Raw genomic sequence first — 16,025 nt, forward strand, 5'->3', positions numbered from 1 at the left:
CTATCTGCCTATAGAGGGCCTCATCCACTGGATCTCCCTGGGATTATTCAAGTATGTCTGGAATTTCTCAGTCAGAGGCTAAAGGAATTTTAGACACTAGTTCTAACTCTGCTTAACAGATTGTAGGATCAGGCAGAAGGACTTGATTTTTTTCTTTATTTACCCAAGATGCAGTTTATCAGGTTAAGATAGTCATTTTAATTTGAAGAACAGCAGAACTCACTTTCATTATTTTCTTGGGATAATAAATCCCTCCAGAATAGAAAGCTGTTGTGTGTTTTGTTTTATTATGTCTTGTGCTTGTCTGTTTGTTTGCTTGGTTTTAGCCACCTGGATTTCAGTCTCGAGAAGACCTTATTTTTCTTCATTGCTGGGAGATACGAATTTTCCAACAAAGGAGCTGATATGTTCCTAGAAGCCTTATCAAGATTAAACTTTTTGCTGAGGGTAAGAAAGCTTCTGCAAATGCAGATAACGTAGAGCTAATGCTGAAATTTACCATGCTATGGAAGTCATCTGTAAGAATTTCCATATCATACTCCGGTTTATAGGAAAATAATTATGGGATATTCAGAATTTTCATAAAGCTCTCTCCCTGAATCATCAGAGTATGTAACCATCTCAAACTGCTTAAAATGATGGATTACATAGTTCAAGAAGCTAATACATGGTTACCTCCCTTGTTTTTAGAGAAAAATAATGAAAATATGATTCAAGAGGGTTTGAAAGTTTCTAATATGTAAATCCTGAAGGTTTGCATATTAGAAGGCAAATAAAAATAATCCTTTAATGTTTAAAAATATATTTTTAACCAAATTGCTTAATTCATTAGGACCTGACCATGATCTTTAAATCTCTTGAGTACAATTATCACATTGGAGGGGAATCTTGCGTTAAAATTTACAGTATGGCAGTGGCCTGATTAATAAGCATGGGCAAGCCACTCACTCCTCCATGCTTCTGTTTCCTCAGGTAACAAATGAGTGCAATGTTTCTGAATGCCTTTATGGCGTACTTTAGTGAAGATAAGACCTAAGCTTTGTCATGATCAAAGAGCAGAGCACTTACCACCTACAAATGAGGTCATTTAAAATATCTCCAGATGTGTCCGAAAGACTGATACATTTAAAATGAAAAATACAAAAAATAGTCATCTAGCAAGGATCAATTGGCTGTTGTCCCAGACTCTCTCTTTGGCACTCAATCATTTAAATTATATGGAAAATCTGGATAAAAATCTCGGTACTATATTGTCAGAAGGGCTGAAAAAATAGTAATTTTCAAAGCCCTAAGTACATTTGTTCTATGACCACCTTCTATTAATAAGGTATTAGAGCCTGTGGATTTTCTGGAGGTACTTAATCCTTTCACTCACACAACAGGTCACTTCATATAACTTAAGTATTTCTTCCACAACTGTCTTTTTTCCATAACTGACTTTCGTTTGACAATGCTTTGCAATATCAGATAGCTGTTAATGGCATTTACATGGCTATTAACTGTAAATGCTGATAATGTGGAAGGTCTTATGTGGTAAGAGGGAAGGAATTGCTTGAGCAATGGTTGCAGCAATCTCTTATTGTATCTCATGATTTATACGACATCAACGACAAGCTAGGTTGATGGAAAGTCAGAGGAAACTGAGGCTAGTTTTCCAAAGCTCTCTAGAACAGTGGGACTTGCTTCTCCCAGAAGCTGAGTCTGGCTTTACTGCATTACTGTTCCAACATGCATGCCAGCACCTGCTCTGTGGTTATTTCAAGCGGTGATTCCAATGGGAACAGCAGAGTACCTGTACTGTTTGTGCAGCTGGGACTGATGGTGCTTCTTAAACAAGTCCCAGTGACGTGCCTGAATCTAAAAAATACATAGCATTGGATGGAGTTATTTTACTTTATAGAGTCCTTTTCCTTTGCTACTTGAAAACTTTACTAACATTTTGGAAATAAAATATGAATGTTGGGACAGATTGTTAATACACGCTGGGATCATAGCATGGTGGACTTTGAACCTGCCTTGAAGAGAGGGAAGGGAAGACCCTTAAAATGGACAGATGACCCCAGTAGGTTGTTTTATACTATACATTTCCCTGTATGTCAGTCTGAGAGAAGGCATGCTCATAAAATGTTTGTGTGTCTAAAGTTTAGAATGGAGGCAATTAAAAATAATTTAATTTTTAGAGCTCTGACAGAGTTGACTCTTAGCTTTTCTTTGAATAGTTGCTGACAGGAGTACAACCTCGTTCTGCTCCGTATGAGGAATCCCTCAGGGACCTTGTATTCTGCATCTTGTTAGGGCACAGGAGAAACCAGCAAGTGAAACCATTTATAAGGGTCAGATTTTACAGGTTGTAGGTGGTTTTGGTTTTTGCTGTTTATGTTCACATCCTAAGCCGTGACCTCTAAACCATGAGAAGTCAGTAAGATCTCTGTTGCCCAAATTGGAATTGGGTGACATGTGTTTACCTATATTGATTCTCAGCTATATCGCTGACTTGACAAAAACTCTATAGCTAAAGGGAGAGGTATAAGACCAGAGCTTTCCTAGACAACCAAAGTGCATTGGCTTTTCCTGTGACTAATTCTTACTGTTAAAGTTGGCTGTGATACCTTGTAGTGAGATTTTTTTTTTTCTCTCCATCTTGTGTCCATGTAGGTTCATAAGACTGATGTTACAGTTGTTGTGTTCTTCATCATGCCAGCAAAGACAAACAATTTCAATGTAGAAAGCCTGAAGGGACAAGCAGTCCGGAAGCAGCTCTGGTAATTGCCTTTCTCACTGAGCGCCTTGCACAGTGAACTGAGGAGTCCTACAAAAGTTTCTGATGACAAATAATACTCTTTCTTTCTACTCTGCTAAAATCTGGGGTTGTGGGTAACTAGAATGTATTTGTGGGGATGAAAGATATGGGAATGGTAAATAAGGACAAATATTTATCTTTTTTTTGTCCTAGGTTATTTTTTGTAAACTTGCCATTCTTTGTAACAAGTTAGCAAATAGTACTTGTTTTGCAGTGACAAAGTCAAAGGTTGTAGAAAATCCAGTCTTCTGGATGTTTACTGACAGTTTCTAATACTCCTTTTGGACATGCTATTGAGCTCCCACAAAATAAGGACCACCTGCTAATTTGTCAGAGTGAGCTTCTCTGCCACCAGTGGGAAAAAGAAATCAAATACATGTCCTCTTTTCTTTAGAAATATGAAAATTGTACTGTCTAATTCAACAGAATAGCAGTTCATAACAATTGTGTGTAATATTCTGTATAGCTTCAATAAGCAATGGCCATACCCAAGGAGTGAATCTTACAGCTATAAAGGGAAAATTGCCACAGTGAGAACACTTTAACAGTTTTCATTTTACAACTCCCAGAACTAAAAAGCAAAGCAGGAGCAAACTTAACCTTCACCTCACTTTAGCTGCTATGTGATTCTACATAGGAAAAGACATATGTTGTGAGGTACTTCTAAACCAATAGGCAAGGCAAAACTGAAGGTTCAAACCATAAAGAATATCAGTGATAGGTTATCAAGGATGAATTTCATTTTAAAAAGTGAAAAATGCCATTTCACTCGATGTATTTACAGATTAGTTATCTAAGCAGTAAAATGGAAATGTGCATCTTATCAGGTGGCTAGAGCAGTTAAACTGCTGCTGAAATAATGAAGCTGATCTTAAAGCTAAGGGACTAAAACCCATAAGACCTAGCTTCTGCTTTTGTGTTTGTGTCTCACTGTGTTTAACCTCTTTCTGATGGCAGTTCTATATTTATACATTGATAGAAATCTAAACGACTTGGAGATCTGTAGATGAAAGGCACTATGCAACAGAAGGATACTATTTTTCTTGTTTTCTCATTAACTGCCTCCAGCAGATGATCTCTGGCTCAGTTTCTGGATATCAGTAATCAAGCTGAAGTCTTTGATTAATGGATACTAAACCTGCACAAAACCAGCGACAAAAATAGTTTAACAAGGATCACTGAAATAATTTAGCTTTTGCCATGTCTGGAAGAGAAGACAGATATGAGAAATCTGTCTACTCTAGATTATCTCTTGAGTCATCACACAGCAACATCTTAGGATTTAGAGGAACTTTGTACCTGGTTATCTATCACACTGGAAACAGGTACCAAAAATGTAGAGGTTGGAATTAATTGTCCAGCTCTGCCTTCCTCAAAGTGATGTGTCTGAGCTGTCTTCACTGAGAGTGGAGAGTGATGGTTCACTCCAAATGGTGTTTCATCCTGTACCATTTCAGGAAATGTCTTAAGATGAGTGAAGGGAATCATCAATGGATGAGTGAAATGGACTGTAATCCTCTGCAAATGTGTAGAGCATCTGCACAGCTCGCTTGAACTGTAGATGGCTAAAGCAGGGTGACATAGACAGAGTTTTTAATGAGAACTCTGTACACAAGAACTGTAGGACAGTAATGTGAGTGCAGTGAGAAACAGCCATGCTTGCAACAAGTGCTTTTGGTCTCTGCTTTGTCTTTGATATATAGTATGTAATGTTTGAATATAATACAACGGGTACATATTAAATAAATAATATATGGATATTAGGAAAGTTTAAATTAAATTAAATATGCAGAGATTTTTCCCTGTTGTATCTCTGCTGCTTGGTTATTTCTCTGACACTCAGTAATGCAGCCACAATAGTAATAGTAAACGTAAACCCAAAAATGTGAAATCATGCAACGAATGCTGTTTCACATTGTTCTTCCCACTGTGCTCTGTGAAAAGCAAAAGACCCTCTTCTTCATCATATGCGGCACTATCATGGTCATAACCTGGAGCTTCTGGATAAAACCACCTCATATCAGTATTACATAATAGCATAAGATGTTTTAAGGATGCCACAGATATTAAATACAAGAGGTTGACACTTACAAAGGAATAAGATGATGGCTGATCTGGATATAAAATCTCTTGTTTCCTCTGCTTCTGAAAAAGCAGCCTATCATGTCTGGGTTAAGTTTTGGATATTGTTCGTGGCATGAATCTATGAAAATATAGTTGTAAGGAGACTAGCTTGCTGGGATTTGGATCAGTTTGGTTTGACATTTAGCTGCTTTACAACTCATCCAAAATTAACTCATCCAGTGTTGTGTCTATGTGAGTTGAGAGAGAGTAACTAACAGGTATGTGGATTCTCAGCTTGGTAAAGTTCAGGATCTCACTTAACAAGTTTTGTCTTAGCCTGAAGTATAATTCTTAGAAAAGCAGGAAAGATTCCATGAAGTGGGTGTTTTACACAAATTGAGAGTGCATTTGCTATTTTGACAGCAGCACATTCAGCTGTATTTCCAAGTTATTTCAGCCAGGCGCAGGATAATTTAAATTACTCTTTGCATTTAGAAGAGTTGTTCACTGGACTTCTTTCTGAGCTAAAATATAACATTTGTCTGGCACGGGCTTTATTATTAGCCTGAGCTTTCCAGGAAGACTTTTGGTTTTCAAAAGTCTTTGAGTTAGGAAATAGGGCAAAAAGTGAGGGGAGAAGTTTGCTTTAAAAAAATCTCTGTTTAACTCTTCTATCTTACATCTTCCTACTAGGTCAAGTTCTATTGGACACCTCAGTCTTGATTAGTGCTCAATGTTAATGATCATGTTTCTCTACATAGTGTCATGTGTATGCTCTGTTTTTCATAGCTGACGTGAAAGTGTGGTCTACTGATCAGAGCATAATATTAGAAGTAATCACTAGTGAGGTCGACTCCTGGCTTTCACAGTGCATTCACCTTTGGGTGTAGGTGAAGTCCTCAGTTCTGTTGAAATCTGTCAGTATGGCTGCTGGCTGTATAAAAGAGCTTTAAGAACCAGACCTCTGTCTGCTGCTGCATTCTTGATTCCATCAATATACATGAAACCACAATTTCATTTCCAACAGAAGGAATCTCTTTTATTCTTTTTTTTTTCTTGCATTCTCCTGTTTTATACATATATTTATCTATTTTCCTAGGGACACTGCACAATCTGTGAAAGAAAAGTTTGGAAAGAAACTCTACAATGCCCTACTAAAGTGAGTGTATAGGTTACTTTGCCTTGCCTTGCAGAGCCGCCTATTCAGCTGGCTTACCTGTGGTGTTTCTGTGCTTCTACTCTTTGTGTAAGAATTTTTTACCTCCATAGGAAGGGCATAAAGAGAAGGATATGGGACCTTCTCCATACACGGGTTACTTGTTCATTAGACAAATCACAAAGAAAAAATTTAAAGGTACTAGCACCCCATTGTGGAAAGAGTCTTAAGAGACAGGGGATGTCTAAGTGACACAAAAGCTTACTCACTGTCAAAAATAAGCTATCTCAGCTTAAAAAAAGGACCAGAGACGAAGTAATATATATTAGTGGCTTAGTGGTATCCTTTCAAAAGACAGTTGAAAGTGAGTGACCCAAAGCACACGTGACTGGAACTTCAGCAAAAATGAAGTGTGTCTGAAAAACAGAGAAAAAGAATTCTCTACCTTTTTAGGAAGCTAATTGGAAGGTCAGCACATGTAGGGAGAACAAAACGTAGGGAATATAGAAGAGCCATGAAAACAAAGGAGAGATTCATGTTGACATCAACAGACTTCAGATCAGACCTTGTTTGCTGTTTCTTCGTTTCCTTTATACAACTGATAATAAGTCATTTGGTAAAATAGGCTCTTTGTTGCCTCTGCAGAGGAGAAATTCCAGACTTGAACAAGATTCTTGACCGGGATGATATAACCATTATGAAAAGAGCCATCTTTTCAACTCAGGTCAGAAAATGTATTATTTACACAAACATCCAGTATAAATGACAAACATGACTATGAACAAGGATTTTGTATGACATAAAGTGACATGCATGCATTGAAAAAGAAGTTTTCAGCGAATATACTTCTCATTGATAACATTTGAAGATCGTCTGTGATTGTTTTTAATGAGAGTATGACCCAAACTTATTATTTTAGGGAATCCATGGATATTCCCCCAGTCACATGCAGGACACCAAAATTCCTTATTCTTTTCTCTGCACTAAGTGTGAACTTTGCATTGTTCCTGAAACCTGGAGTCCTCGATTTTTATTAAATACATAAAATCAGTCTCTTAAGGAAACATAATGCATTGACTAAAAACCTTTCAAATTAAATGTTAGGCCTTTCTAAAAGTTGGTATAAATACATTTATTTTCAGGTAAATGAAACAAGTCCTGTGACAGATTTTATGGTCTTATTTGTGGCCTTAGTTATATAGAAGACAACATGATATGATCATAACTTTCCTTTCTTACCTTAAAATGAAAAGGTAAAAACCTCTCCACATTGATGACAAGATCTCCCACTATCTTCCACTAACCTTAGAAAATGGTAACAGGACTCTTTTGCCAACAGTTTTGTCTGGCTGATGGGTTGCCTTTTCTCACTCTAGCGACACTGTCTGCCTCCAGTGACCACCCACAACATGATTGATGATGGCAATGATCCCATCCTCAATACCATCCGACGCATTGGCCTGTTCAATAACCGGACAGACAGAGTAAAGGTACATTCTGTCATTTTAATTTTATCTATAAAATGGAATTTCTATAAATGGTCTCAGTCTGCATCATTAGCATGGGGAGCACAGTGAAATTCTTGATAGGCACTATTATACGAATGGACTACTTCTCCCCTTTTCCTCCCTTTCCAGGAATAACAACTAGTCACTTCACAGGTATCCTCAGTTACTGTTTAACCAAGTTAGTTTCAAGTTAGAAATCTGCTGTTAGGGAACTGTTTTTATTACTGCCTCCTGTACTGTGTAAAGAGCTACTGCTCCTGAGATCCAGAAAGTGCCACAGGTTGTTTGCACCCAGATGTAAAACTCTGTAATAGATTTATTTGCTTAAAACTGGTGGTCCAGAGTTTGAGCACAGACGTTTCTGGAGTATTGGTTCATCTCTTAAGCACAGCACCCTAATACTGATCATTTGCTGTGTAAGGTAACCAGGGCTTTGATCCTGAGCAGAAATGCTTCCTATTCATGCTCATGTTTACATCAACTGTTCAAGCTAAATGCATGGAAACAAATCCTTTCCTTACTTCCATGTCTGGCTTGCAAGACTACAGAAATTATCAGCTTCCCTTTCACAATTCTGCCAAAGCTTTTTATGGTCTGGCAATATCTGGCATTCTCTGTGTTAACTATGACCATCTTATCATCTATCTATTCAAAGCAGAATCTAAAATTTCAAATTCTTTCTCTTCCAAACCTTCTTTTTAAAGCCAGATCCATAGTATCTCTGACAATGTCATATCACTTGTTCTCAGTGTTTTGGCTTTTAAACCCATGGCTGCCTGGCTTAACGTATTCTCTGCTAAGCATGTGTCTCCAATGAGCTCCGAGAGCATAATATGGTGATAATATACTAGTTGTAACAAAAGTAGGGTGGAAGGATGCACTGTATATAAAAGTAGTTGAAAATCCCTCAGAACTAACTGCTTGAAGTAGTTAGAAATAGGTGGCATATAACACTGCAGACACGTCTTCCTGCTTCTCAGCAGACTTGAGTGGCTAAGTACACATCAAGTTTGTACAAAACTGTCATTACCACTGGAAAATTACCTGCTGCATGAACAGTCTTAATACTTAATGAGCTGGATGTCATGGACAAAAATTCTGTAAACTTCAAATGGGAAGTCATTTTGAGAGATGTATGATATATCCATGCAGACACAGTTGGCATGTGAAAAATTGCCTCAGCAATGCCAATGGAAAATCTTATTTGATTCACTGGGGTCAAATAAGCTTGCATGATGAGTTTACAGCCCATTTACTGGTTGAATACATTCATGTCTTTATTTACTCAAATGAGTAGCATGACTGTATTATTAAGAATGGATAAAAGCATATCCTTGACATGGAATAATGGCTGCAGTATGTTTATATGGGGGAAAAAAAGCCCAGAGAAAGTTAAACCCTTCCCTCATACTTCTTCCTCCCAAAGCTGACTGGACAGCATACACAAGGCACTTCTCTACTTAGCAGTGGAATATGGGACAGTGATCCCAAGTCCTGCTGAGTCATGCAGATAAATTAGCTTGGGTCCTGAAAGCAGGACATTAACCTAAGTTAATAAGCTTTGTTTTTCAGCAAGATTAGTTAGCTGAGGCACAGGGTTCTGATGATGGGGCTATAATATGTCTGGTTTCAAAATTCTCTCAGTTCTTGAGAGATCTGTTGAGTACCATAAGCATTGCTACATTTCAGTTGGATGGTGTGAAGCTCAGAAGTGCTGTGTTCTCCTGAGGTCTTCTCTGGAACAAGATATCCCAATACTCTGTACTTTGGTACAACAAACCAAGAGAACCAGTTTAGTATTGCTAAATGCCGTGGCCTTAGGCATAATTCTCAATGCACGGGGTCTTCCTTGGGCAACAAGGATAAAGCTGAAGACCTGTCTAGGTAAAGGGTTCATTATCAGTACTATTTCCAGGTCAGGACTGCACACAGGCAGGATACATTTTGGTGTGGGAAGTGAAATAGATAATAGATGGGCAAAGGAGGTGGTGTTTAGCCATTTGGGAAAAGACCAGAGAGAAGAAATTGCTTAAGCTTATTGATAATTAAATTGTATTGATGATGATTTTCTTTCACCTCTAATGTAAGTTTTGAATATCCAGGTGATCCTACATCCAGAGTTTCTTTCTTCAACAAGCCCATTGCTGCCTTTGGACTATGAGGAGTTTGTTAGAGGCTGCCACCTTGGTGTGTTTCCATCATACTATGAACCCTGGGGTTACACTCCAGGTAGGCAATCTGTACACTTGACTCGTACCAAAATACAAATACTCATTCTGATGATGCAGAATAGTTTTGCAACCAGTTTCTTCTGGAGTGCTGGAAAAAGCTCTTTTGGCTCTGTTTCCTCTGCAGTCCAAAGGTCTTACTGCTGGCAAAATTTGGGGGCCAAGTAGTATAAAATGGCATCTGCTGACTGTCAGCTATTCACATTTGTCCCTGTGCTGGACCCTTTCCCATACTAACATGTAATATTTTGATTTTCTGTGGCTTTAGAACAAAAAAATAATTTTTTAAACTTGATTCTTAACTTGATTCAAGGATTTAAAAATAAGATTTAGAGGAATGTACATATTGAAAAAAGTAGGGCAAAAAATCTGATGCTACCAGCTGACATACTTCAGTGGATTTAATTCAAGATAACAATTAAATTTTATAGAATTATATTACACCATATCTAAGATGTCTACCACAAGTACATGGAGTGGTAGATAATCTCACAGAATTAAATAGAAATTTCTGAAGATACAGAGAGCATGTTGTTTCTGACTTTAATTGCGCAGATTTACGAAAGGTACTTAACACCTGATGAAATCAGTGCAAACTATGATCTTGGATACCTATGAAGATCCAAACCTAGGTGCCTGGGTTTTTAATGTTCTCCAAAACACCTTCTGTTGTCTTGATACACATCTGAAAGTTGGAATGCCCCTCTGAAGAACAGTCAGAATAGAAATTTTGCAAATTTAGTCATTGTCCAGAGCTATTTCTCTCCAAGGAAGAGAGCTTTTCAGTTCCAAGTAAGACAACTGTCTTGCATTCCAGCAATTTCTCTGTTCTAATCTCAGCTAAGTTATAAAGAAAGTTGGACAGCCAGGGGTGGTTTTGAAGTGAATATTAAAGTAAACTTGGAAAGAAAACTTAGATTATGTCTTAGCAGTTTTGAGAGAGGCTGTGATTTACACCAGTTAAAAGGGTAGTTTCTCTTTCCATTACTAATAGAAAAGTGATTCTCTTTGTTGATACCCATTTGCTTCTCCAGAAACAATAAGTGATTTTTTTTTAAGGTAGATTTATAGCTCTGTTTTATAGACACCAGTTTTATTGTCATATTAATGAAGATGTAGATGGCTTTCAGCATTTCAAAGACTATTTACTTTATCTGTGTGCTATCTTAAGTCGGCTTAAGTTCATGGGCAAAAACTCTTTAAGCTTGAACAAACAGTTTTCCTTACTCACACTGGTGATAGAAATAACTACAAAAGATGCATGCATCTAATTTTATAAAACAAGCTCCCCATCTAGTTTGAATACTGTCCTGAGTTAATGATGGGGTTTGTTGGGAGTGGGGTTTTCTTGCTATCAGAACCAATTTACAAATGATGAATATCAGAATACAATGTTTAACGTGCTCCTGCACTTAAGAGATTCAGTTTTGTAAATAGCTGTGAACAACTAATGAACAAATGTGTTCATCAGGCTTCAATTTAAAATCCAAACAAACAGTCCAGACCATGTATTGGAGTTCTCTGTTTCAACACTGGACTCCCAGAAAGTTTTAGGTGCTGGGAAACGCAGATATGTTCTCAAAAACAGTGTGAAATTTTATCTTTAAAATTTATTTTGACATTTTCAGAGCAGCTCCTGTGTTACGGGGCCTTCTGTCTGCCTGTTTCTTTCCCTTTTTTCTCTCAAGGTGAAACCATTCAGAGCATATTGCCCTGATACACTTTTTGTCTGTTTCTTTTGGCAGCTGAATGTACTGTGATGGGCATTCCCAGTGTCACCACAAACCTTTCTGGATTTGGCTGTTTTATGCAGGAACATGTTGCTGACCCAGCAGCTTATGGTAACATTTTTAACACCATGTCAAAACACTGCCTCTGAGTTAGGAAAGCAAAAAGCACAGCAACATTAACAACAGTTAATCCTCAATTTTGTGCCATGGATTTCATATATTTCATATATTTCATGGGGGAATATATTCAGAGCTCTGAATATCTCGTTATGTTGAACAAGCCATTCAAGCTTTCATATTTGTCCAAACCCTTTCCAGTCTCTCTCTCTCTTATATCTCCCTTTAACCTTTTGTCTGCTTTATCCTTCCAGACTCAGCAGTCCTTGTACCTACTCTGGAGTCTCCCAGCACTTCCCTTTAATGCCTCTGCTTACAGTGTAACTCTTTGAGCCCTTAAAAAAAAGCAGTGAAAATCTGCTTCTCTTTGAGTAGTCTGCAAGGGGTGTACTGGGACCTCGAGGCCAGAGACACTTGCCCCCACCAAACAAAGAGTAAATTATCATGTACACTAAAAAATAAACTTGTGAAAATAAAAGGAACCTACTTACAAATAAGAGTCTACTCATAAAGATTTAGAAGTGGTTCATGATTGGAGTGTCATAAGGAGGAGGGTAGACAACTCCTGGTGTATCAAGACAATATTGAAAATGTGCCCAAATTAGGGCCTCTTTCTAAGTATCTTCACTTGTCTGCATGATCAGGTAATGACAGCTCCATGCTTGTACCAACTATGCCCTGACCTAGGGCCAAGGGTAGAGCTGGTTGAAAAAGCCTGCCTGGGTAGACGTGTCTTTGAAAGCTTTCAGAAAGGTCACAGACTGAGAGCACAGGTCACTTGCTCTTCTCTGGCAAAACAGATAGATGTGAGCATTGACATAACTTACTGTACATTCACGGGGGACAATTAAGGTAGCTGTGCATCTGTCTCGTCCTTTAAGATAGCTGAGATCTAGTACCCTTTTCTTCCCAATACCCTGGTGTGAGGAAAGTGACAAGGATAGAGTACTGATCTTGTCAAACTACACAGAGGCAGTTTACCTTGGCCCTCTCTCTGCCAGAACTGTGTATTGACTAATGTGAGTTAGCTATCTCTATGGAAACACTTGTGTTTCTACAGAAAACACAGCCTCTCTCCTACAGGCTGATTCTGACCATCCATACTTCTAAATTCTACTGCAAACTAGGAAAGCACTAGATTTTTTTTTTTTAAGCAGTCAGTATTTTTAAAATTATGCGAGATAATAATTATATGTCTTTATCCAGGAAATCTTGAATCCTTTTTGACATACTTACACAACAACAGAGCTGCTGAGTTCTGAAAATTTTGCTGAATATCAGCCTGAAAGGTTAAGAAAATTGAAATTAAAAAACATCTTTCTCTGCAGTTTTCCATTCCATCAGAATAGTAACAAATGTTCCAGTTACAGCTGCCTTCTAACATTACAAAGAACATCTAATACATGTAATGGTTGTAAGACTATGTGACAGAAGGTAGAATGGAAATGTAAGAGGTCAGATCCCATTTTCAGTTCCACTTATCTTTACCTTTTTTGTGTCCTTCAGGTATCTACATAGTTGACAGGAGGTTCCGTTCACCTGATGAATCGTGCAACCAGTTGACTCAGTTCCTGTACGGATTTTGTCAGCAGTCCCGTCGCCAGAGGATCATCCAAAGAAACCGAACTGAGAGGCTCTCGGATCTGTTGGACTGGAGATACCTAGGCAGGGTGTGTGAAACTATGTAATAGAGATATTGAAAATTCCAGACATGTAGGTGTAACCAGCAGTCTTCAGCATCAAGCTACAGTGCAAAGAGACATCTCTGTTCTGAAAAGCACCTCTTAAAGGTGCTAAAGGCAAACCCTGCCTTTACACTTCAGTGTAATGCCTCCATTCTCCAGTGCTAAGGAGAGATGTGACTTAACTGAGTAGGTTAGAGAAGAAGCCAGTCACACTGAGGTCTTTGTATTCCTCATGCTAAAGACAATGTAAAAAGCTTGTGTCTCTGACAACACTGGCAGTCCTGTCCTAGGTACGATTTGTGCTCCAGAGTCATCTGGACTCTCTCAAAAATCCTGTTTATTCTTCCAAAAATGCTACTGGGTCCTGTGGCTCCTCAACACTCCTAAACTACCTCTGTGCCTTAGAAATATTGTATTTAATTTGACGTATTAAAAACTGCAGTACCACCTATTAAGAAGGCAGCAGCAAAGCAGTATTCTCAAGTCCACAGGAGCAAAGAAGTGGATGAACGTATATCAGTTTTGTAACTATTGTCCTGCACTAATATCTGTGTGAGAACCTTTCTGTTTATATGGTTCCCAGCACAGCATAAGACCCTGACAAAACAAGCTATTTTTTCTGTGCATGGGATGGAGACTCGTGAATATAATAGATCCATAAATATTTTTGCCAAATTCATAAATGCCAGGCCTAAGTAAACTCATAAATGTTACTTCTCTGTAAGTGTTACACATGCTTCCTGTGCAAGGATGAGTCCAAAGTTTGTGTGTATACACATGCACACTTAAAGGTGTAAGTTTTCCTGGTTAAAAAATATCCAGTTCTATCCTGAGGGATAAAGAATACCTGTCTCTCTCTACACTAATTAAGATAAGTGCTGGTTTTCATCTTGATGCATCTTATTCAGCTTCTGTTCCAGACTCTACTCCAGCATGAATCTAACATGAATGGCTCACTACTTCACAGCACAGTGTTCATTACAAGCAGAAATAACAGATGGATTCTCCTTAGCTGAAAACATGCTTAGCCTTTGATCAGCATAATCTTTTAGAAGATACTAATTTTATTTTCCCTTTTTCCCCTGCTTAAATCTGCCCAAGACTTCTGTGACTTGTAAAGGCTTCTCTTTTATGTTGCAGTATTACGTGCATGCCAGACAGTTGGCGCTTAGTAGAACATTCCCAGATAAATTTGAGATGGAACCAAGTGCTCCACCAAAGGTAAAGTCTGCTTTTGGGGATGAGTTCATCTGCATTTTAGCTACATTACAAAGAGAGAAAGAAAGAGAGTGTGTGTGTGTGTGTGTGTGAGACAGAAAGAGAAATAAGAGAGTTAAGCAAGTTTTGTTTTAACTGAAGGGAAGTAGGAACTCATAGTTAAAAGCTCAACAAGTCATAGACCCAAGCTTCAGTCAGGAGTTTTAATGGTATCAAGATGCAAACACTGGGGTACTAGGTGAAATACAGAAAGAGTTCTTCAGGTGATTTAGAGTGACCTGGATGGGACTATGCCACTTTAGACAAGCTGAGGAACTGGCACTTGGAATTCCTATTAGAAGAGTGGCAGCTTCTAATTTTGCTTCTGATAAATGTCATGGAGATGTTCTGCACAAACCAAATAGAAGGGGAGCAGGGAAAGGATGTTCTAGGGAAGGAGAGGCAAAGTGTTGCCTTCATCTAAACGTGGTGTGTGAGGAGAAGGCTGTGGCTGGAACTGCAAGAGGTCAGTTTAAAGGCACACCTTCAAACAGTTCTTGCATAGTGCATATTAGCACTAATTTGAGAAGGGAGGCTGCTCAGATCCAATGTAAGAACCATGTTATTTAAAACCAAACCTCCAGACACCTGCAGAGAGCAGCTCTTTTAATTTAAATAAGAAGGAGAAAGGAGGCTCAGGCTAAAACCTCTTGCCTTGGTTCTGGTTTTACAGATATTGACATTATAATGAGAAAACTGTTCTAAAATTTCAGACTGAATTCTGTGTTTCAATCAGCATATTCTGACTACAGAGTACAGGTGGATTTTGTGTTTTGTTGGTGGTTTTAAGGCTCAATAAGGGTAGTCATATTTTGCAAAAAGCAGTGCTGGAAGGGCAGCGTATTGTTTATGGCACAGGCTAAAGATCACTGCCATACGAGTGTGTACATAGTAGTGGAGAATGATTGAGGGGATCTGGGTTCAAGAGAGTTTAATTTTCGAGTGCAGAGCAAGTCTGGCTTACACCCCACCATTGATTTCCTTTGAAGTGTTGGTAGCCTTAGATGGCTGTATACAACCAATTGAGGAACACTGTGATAATATATACAACTTGCTTCTCTCTCTGCCAGACGGAAGGTTTCAGGTACCCCAGACCTTCGTCAGTGCCACCATCACCTTCTGTCTCTCAGCCTTCCAGCCCTCACCATAGTGAAGATGAAGATGAGGATGAAAGATATGATGAAGAAGAGGAAGCTGAAAAGGATAGGCAAAACATCAAGTCTCCCTTTTCCTTTGGAGTATTGCCGCAAGGAAAAAAGAAGCAGCATGGAGAATACAGGAACTGAATTTGTTGCTCTCACCCTGACAGGGTCTCTCCATCCATTCAACAGTTTCTCCTGTAGGCTTGGCAAACTTTGTGTTAAGTACAGTGTGATATAATTAGAGAAATCTTAAATGTTACTTGAACTATACTGTTGGAAAGCCTAATATTATTTCACCTTGAAAGTAGTTTAAATGAGAATTTTTGTGTGCCCCTGTG

At 38.4% G+C, this 16,025-nt stretch overlaps 1 protein-coding gene across 1 annotated transcript; it reads left to right on the forward strand.

The window, feature by feature from the left end:
* Positions 1 to 326: 326 nt before the first annotated feature.
* Positions 327 to 16,025, forward strand: LOC104525188 (glycogen [starch] synthase, liver; the record flags this gene model as incomplete). Its single annotated transcript, XM_010168267.2, has 10 exons — positions 327 to 447; positions 2,656 to 2,762; positions 5,964 to 6,023; positions 6,666 to 6,744; positions 7,397 to 7,510; positions 9,631 to 9,757; positions 11,502 to 11,597; positions 13,110 to 13,273; positions 14,429 to 14,509; positions 15,616 to 16,025. Coding segments are annotated over 10 exons (1,165 nt in total), but the record flags the coding sequence as incomplete, so codon positions are not given.

The sequence above is a fragment of the Antrostomus carolinensis genome, unplaced genomic scaffold, assembly GCF_000700745.2.
Source record: "Antrostomus carolinensis isolate BGI_N321 unplaced genomic scaffold, ASM70074v2 scaffold34925, whole genome shotgun sequence".
Lineage (NCBI taxonomy): Eukaryota > Metazoa > Chordata > Aves > Caprimulgiformes > Caprimulgidae > Antrostomus > Antrostomus carolinensis.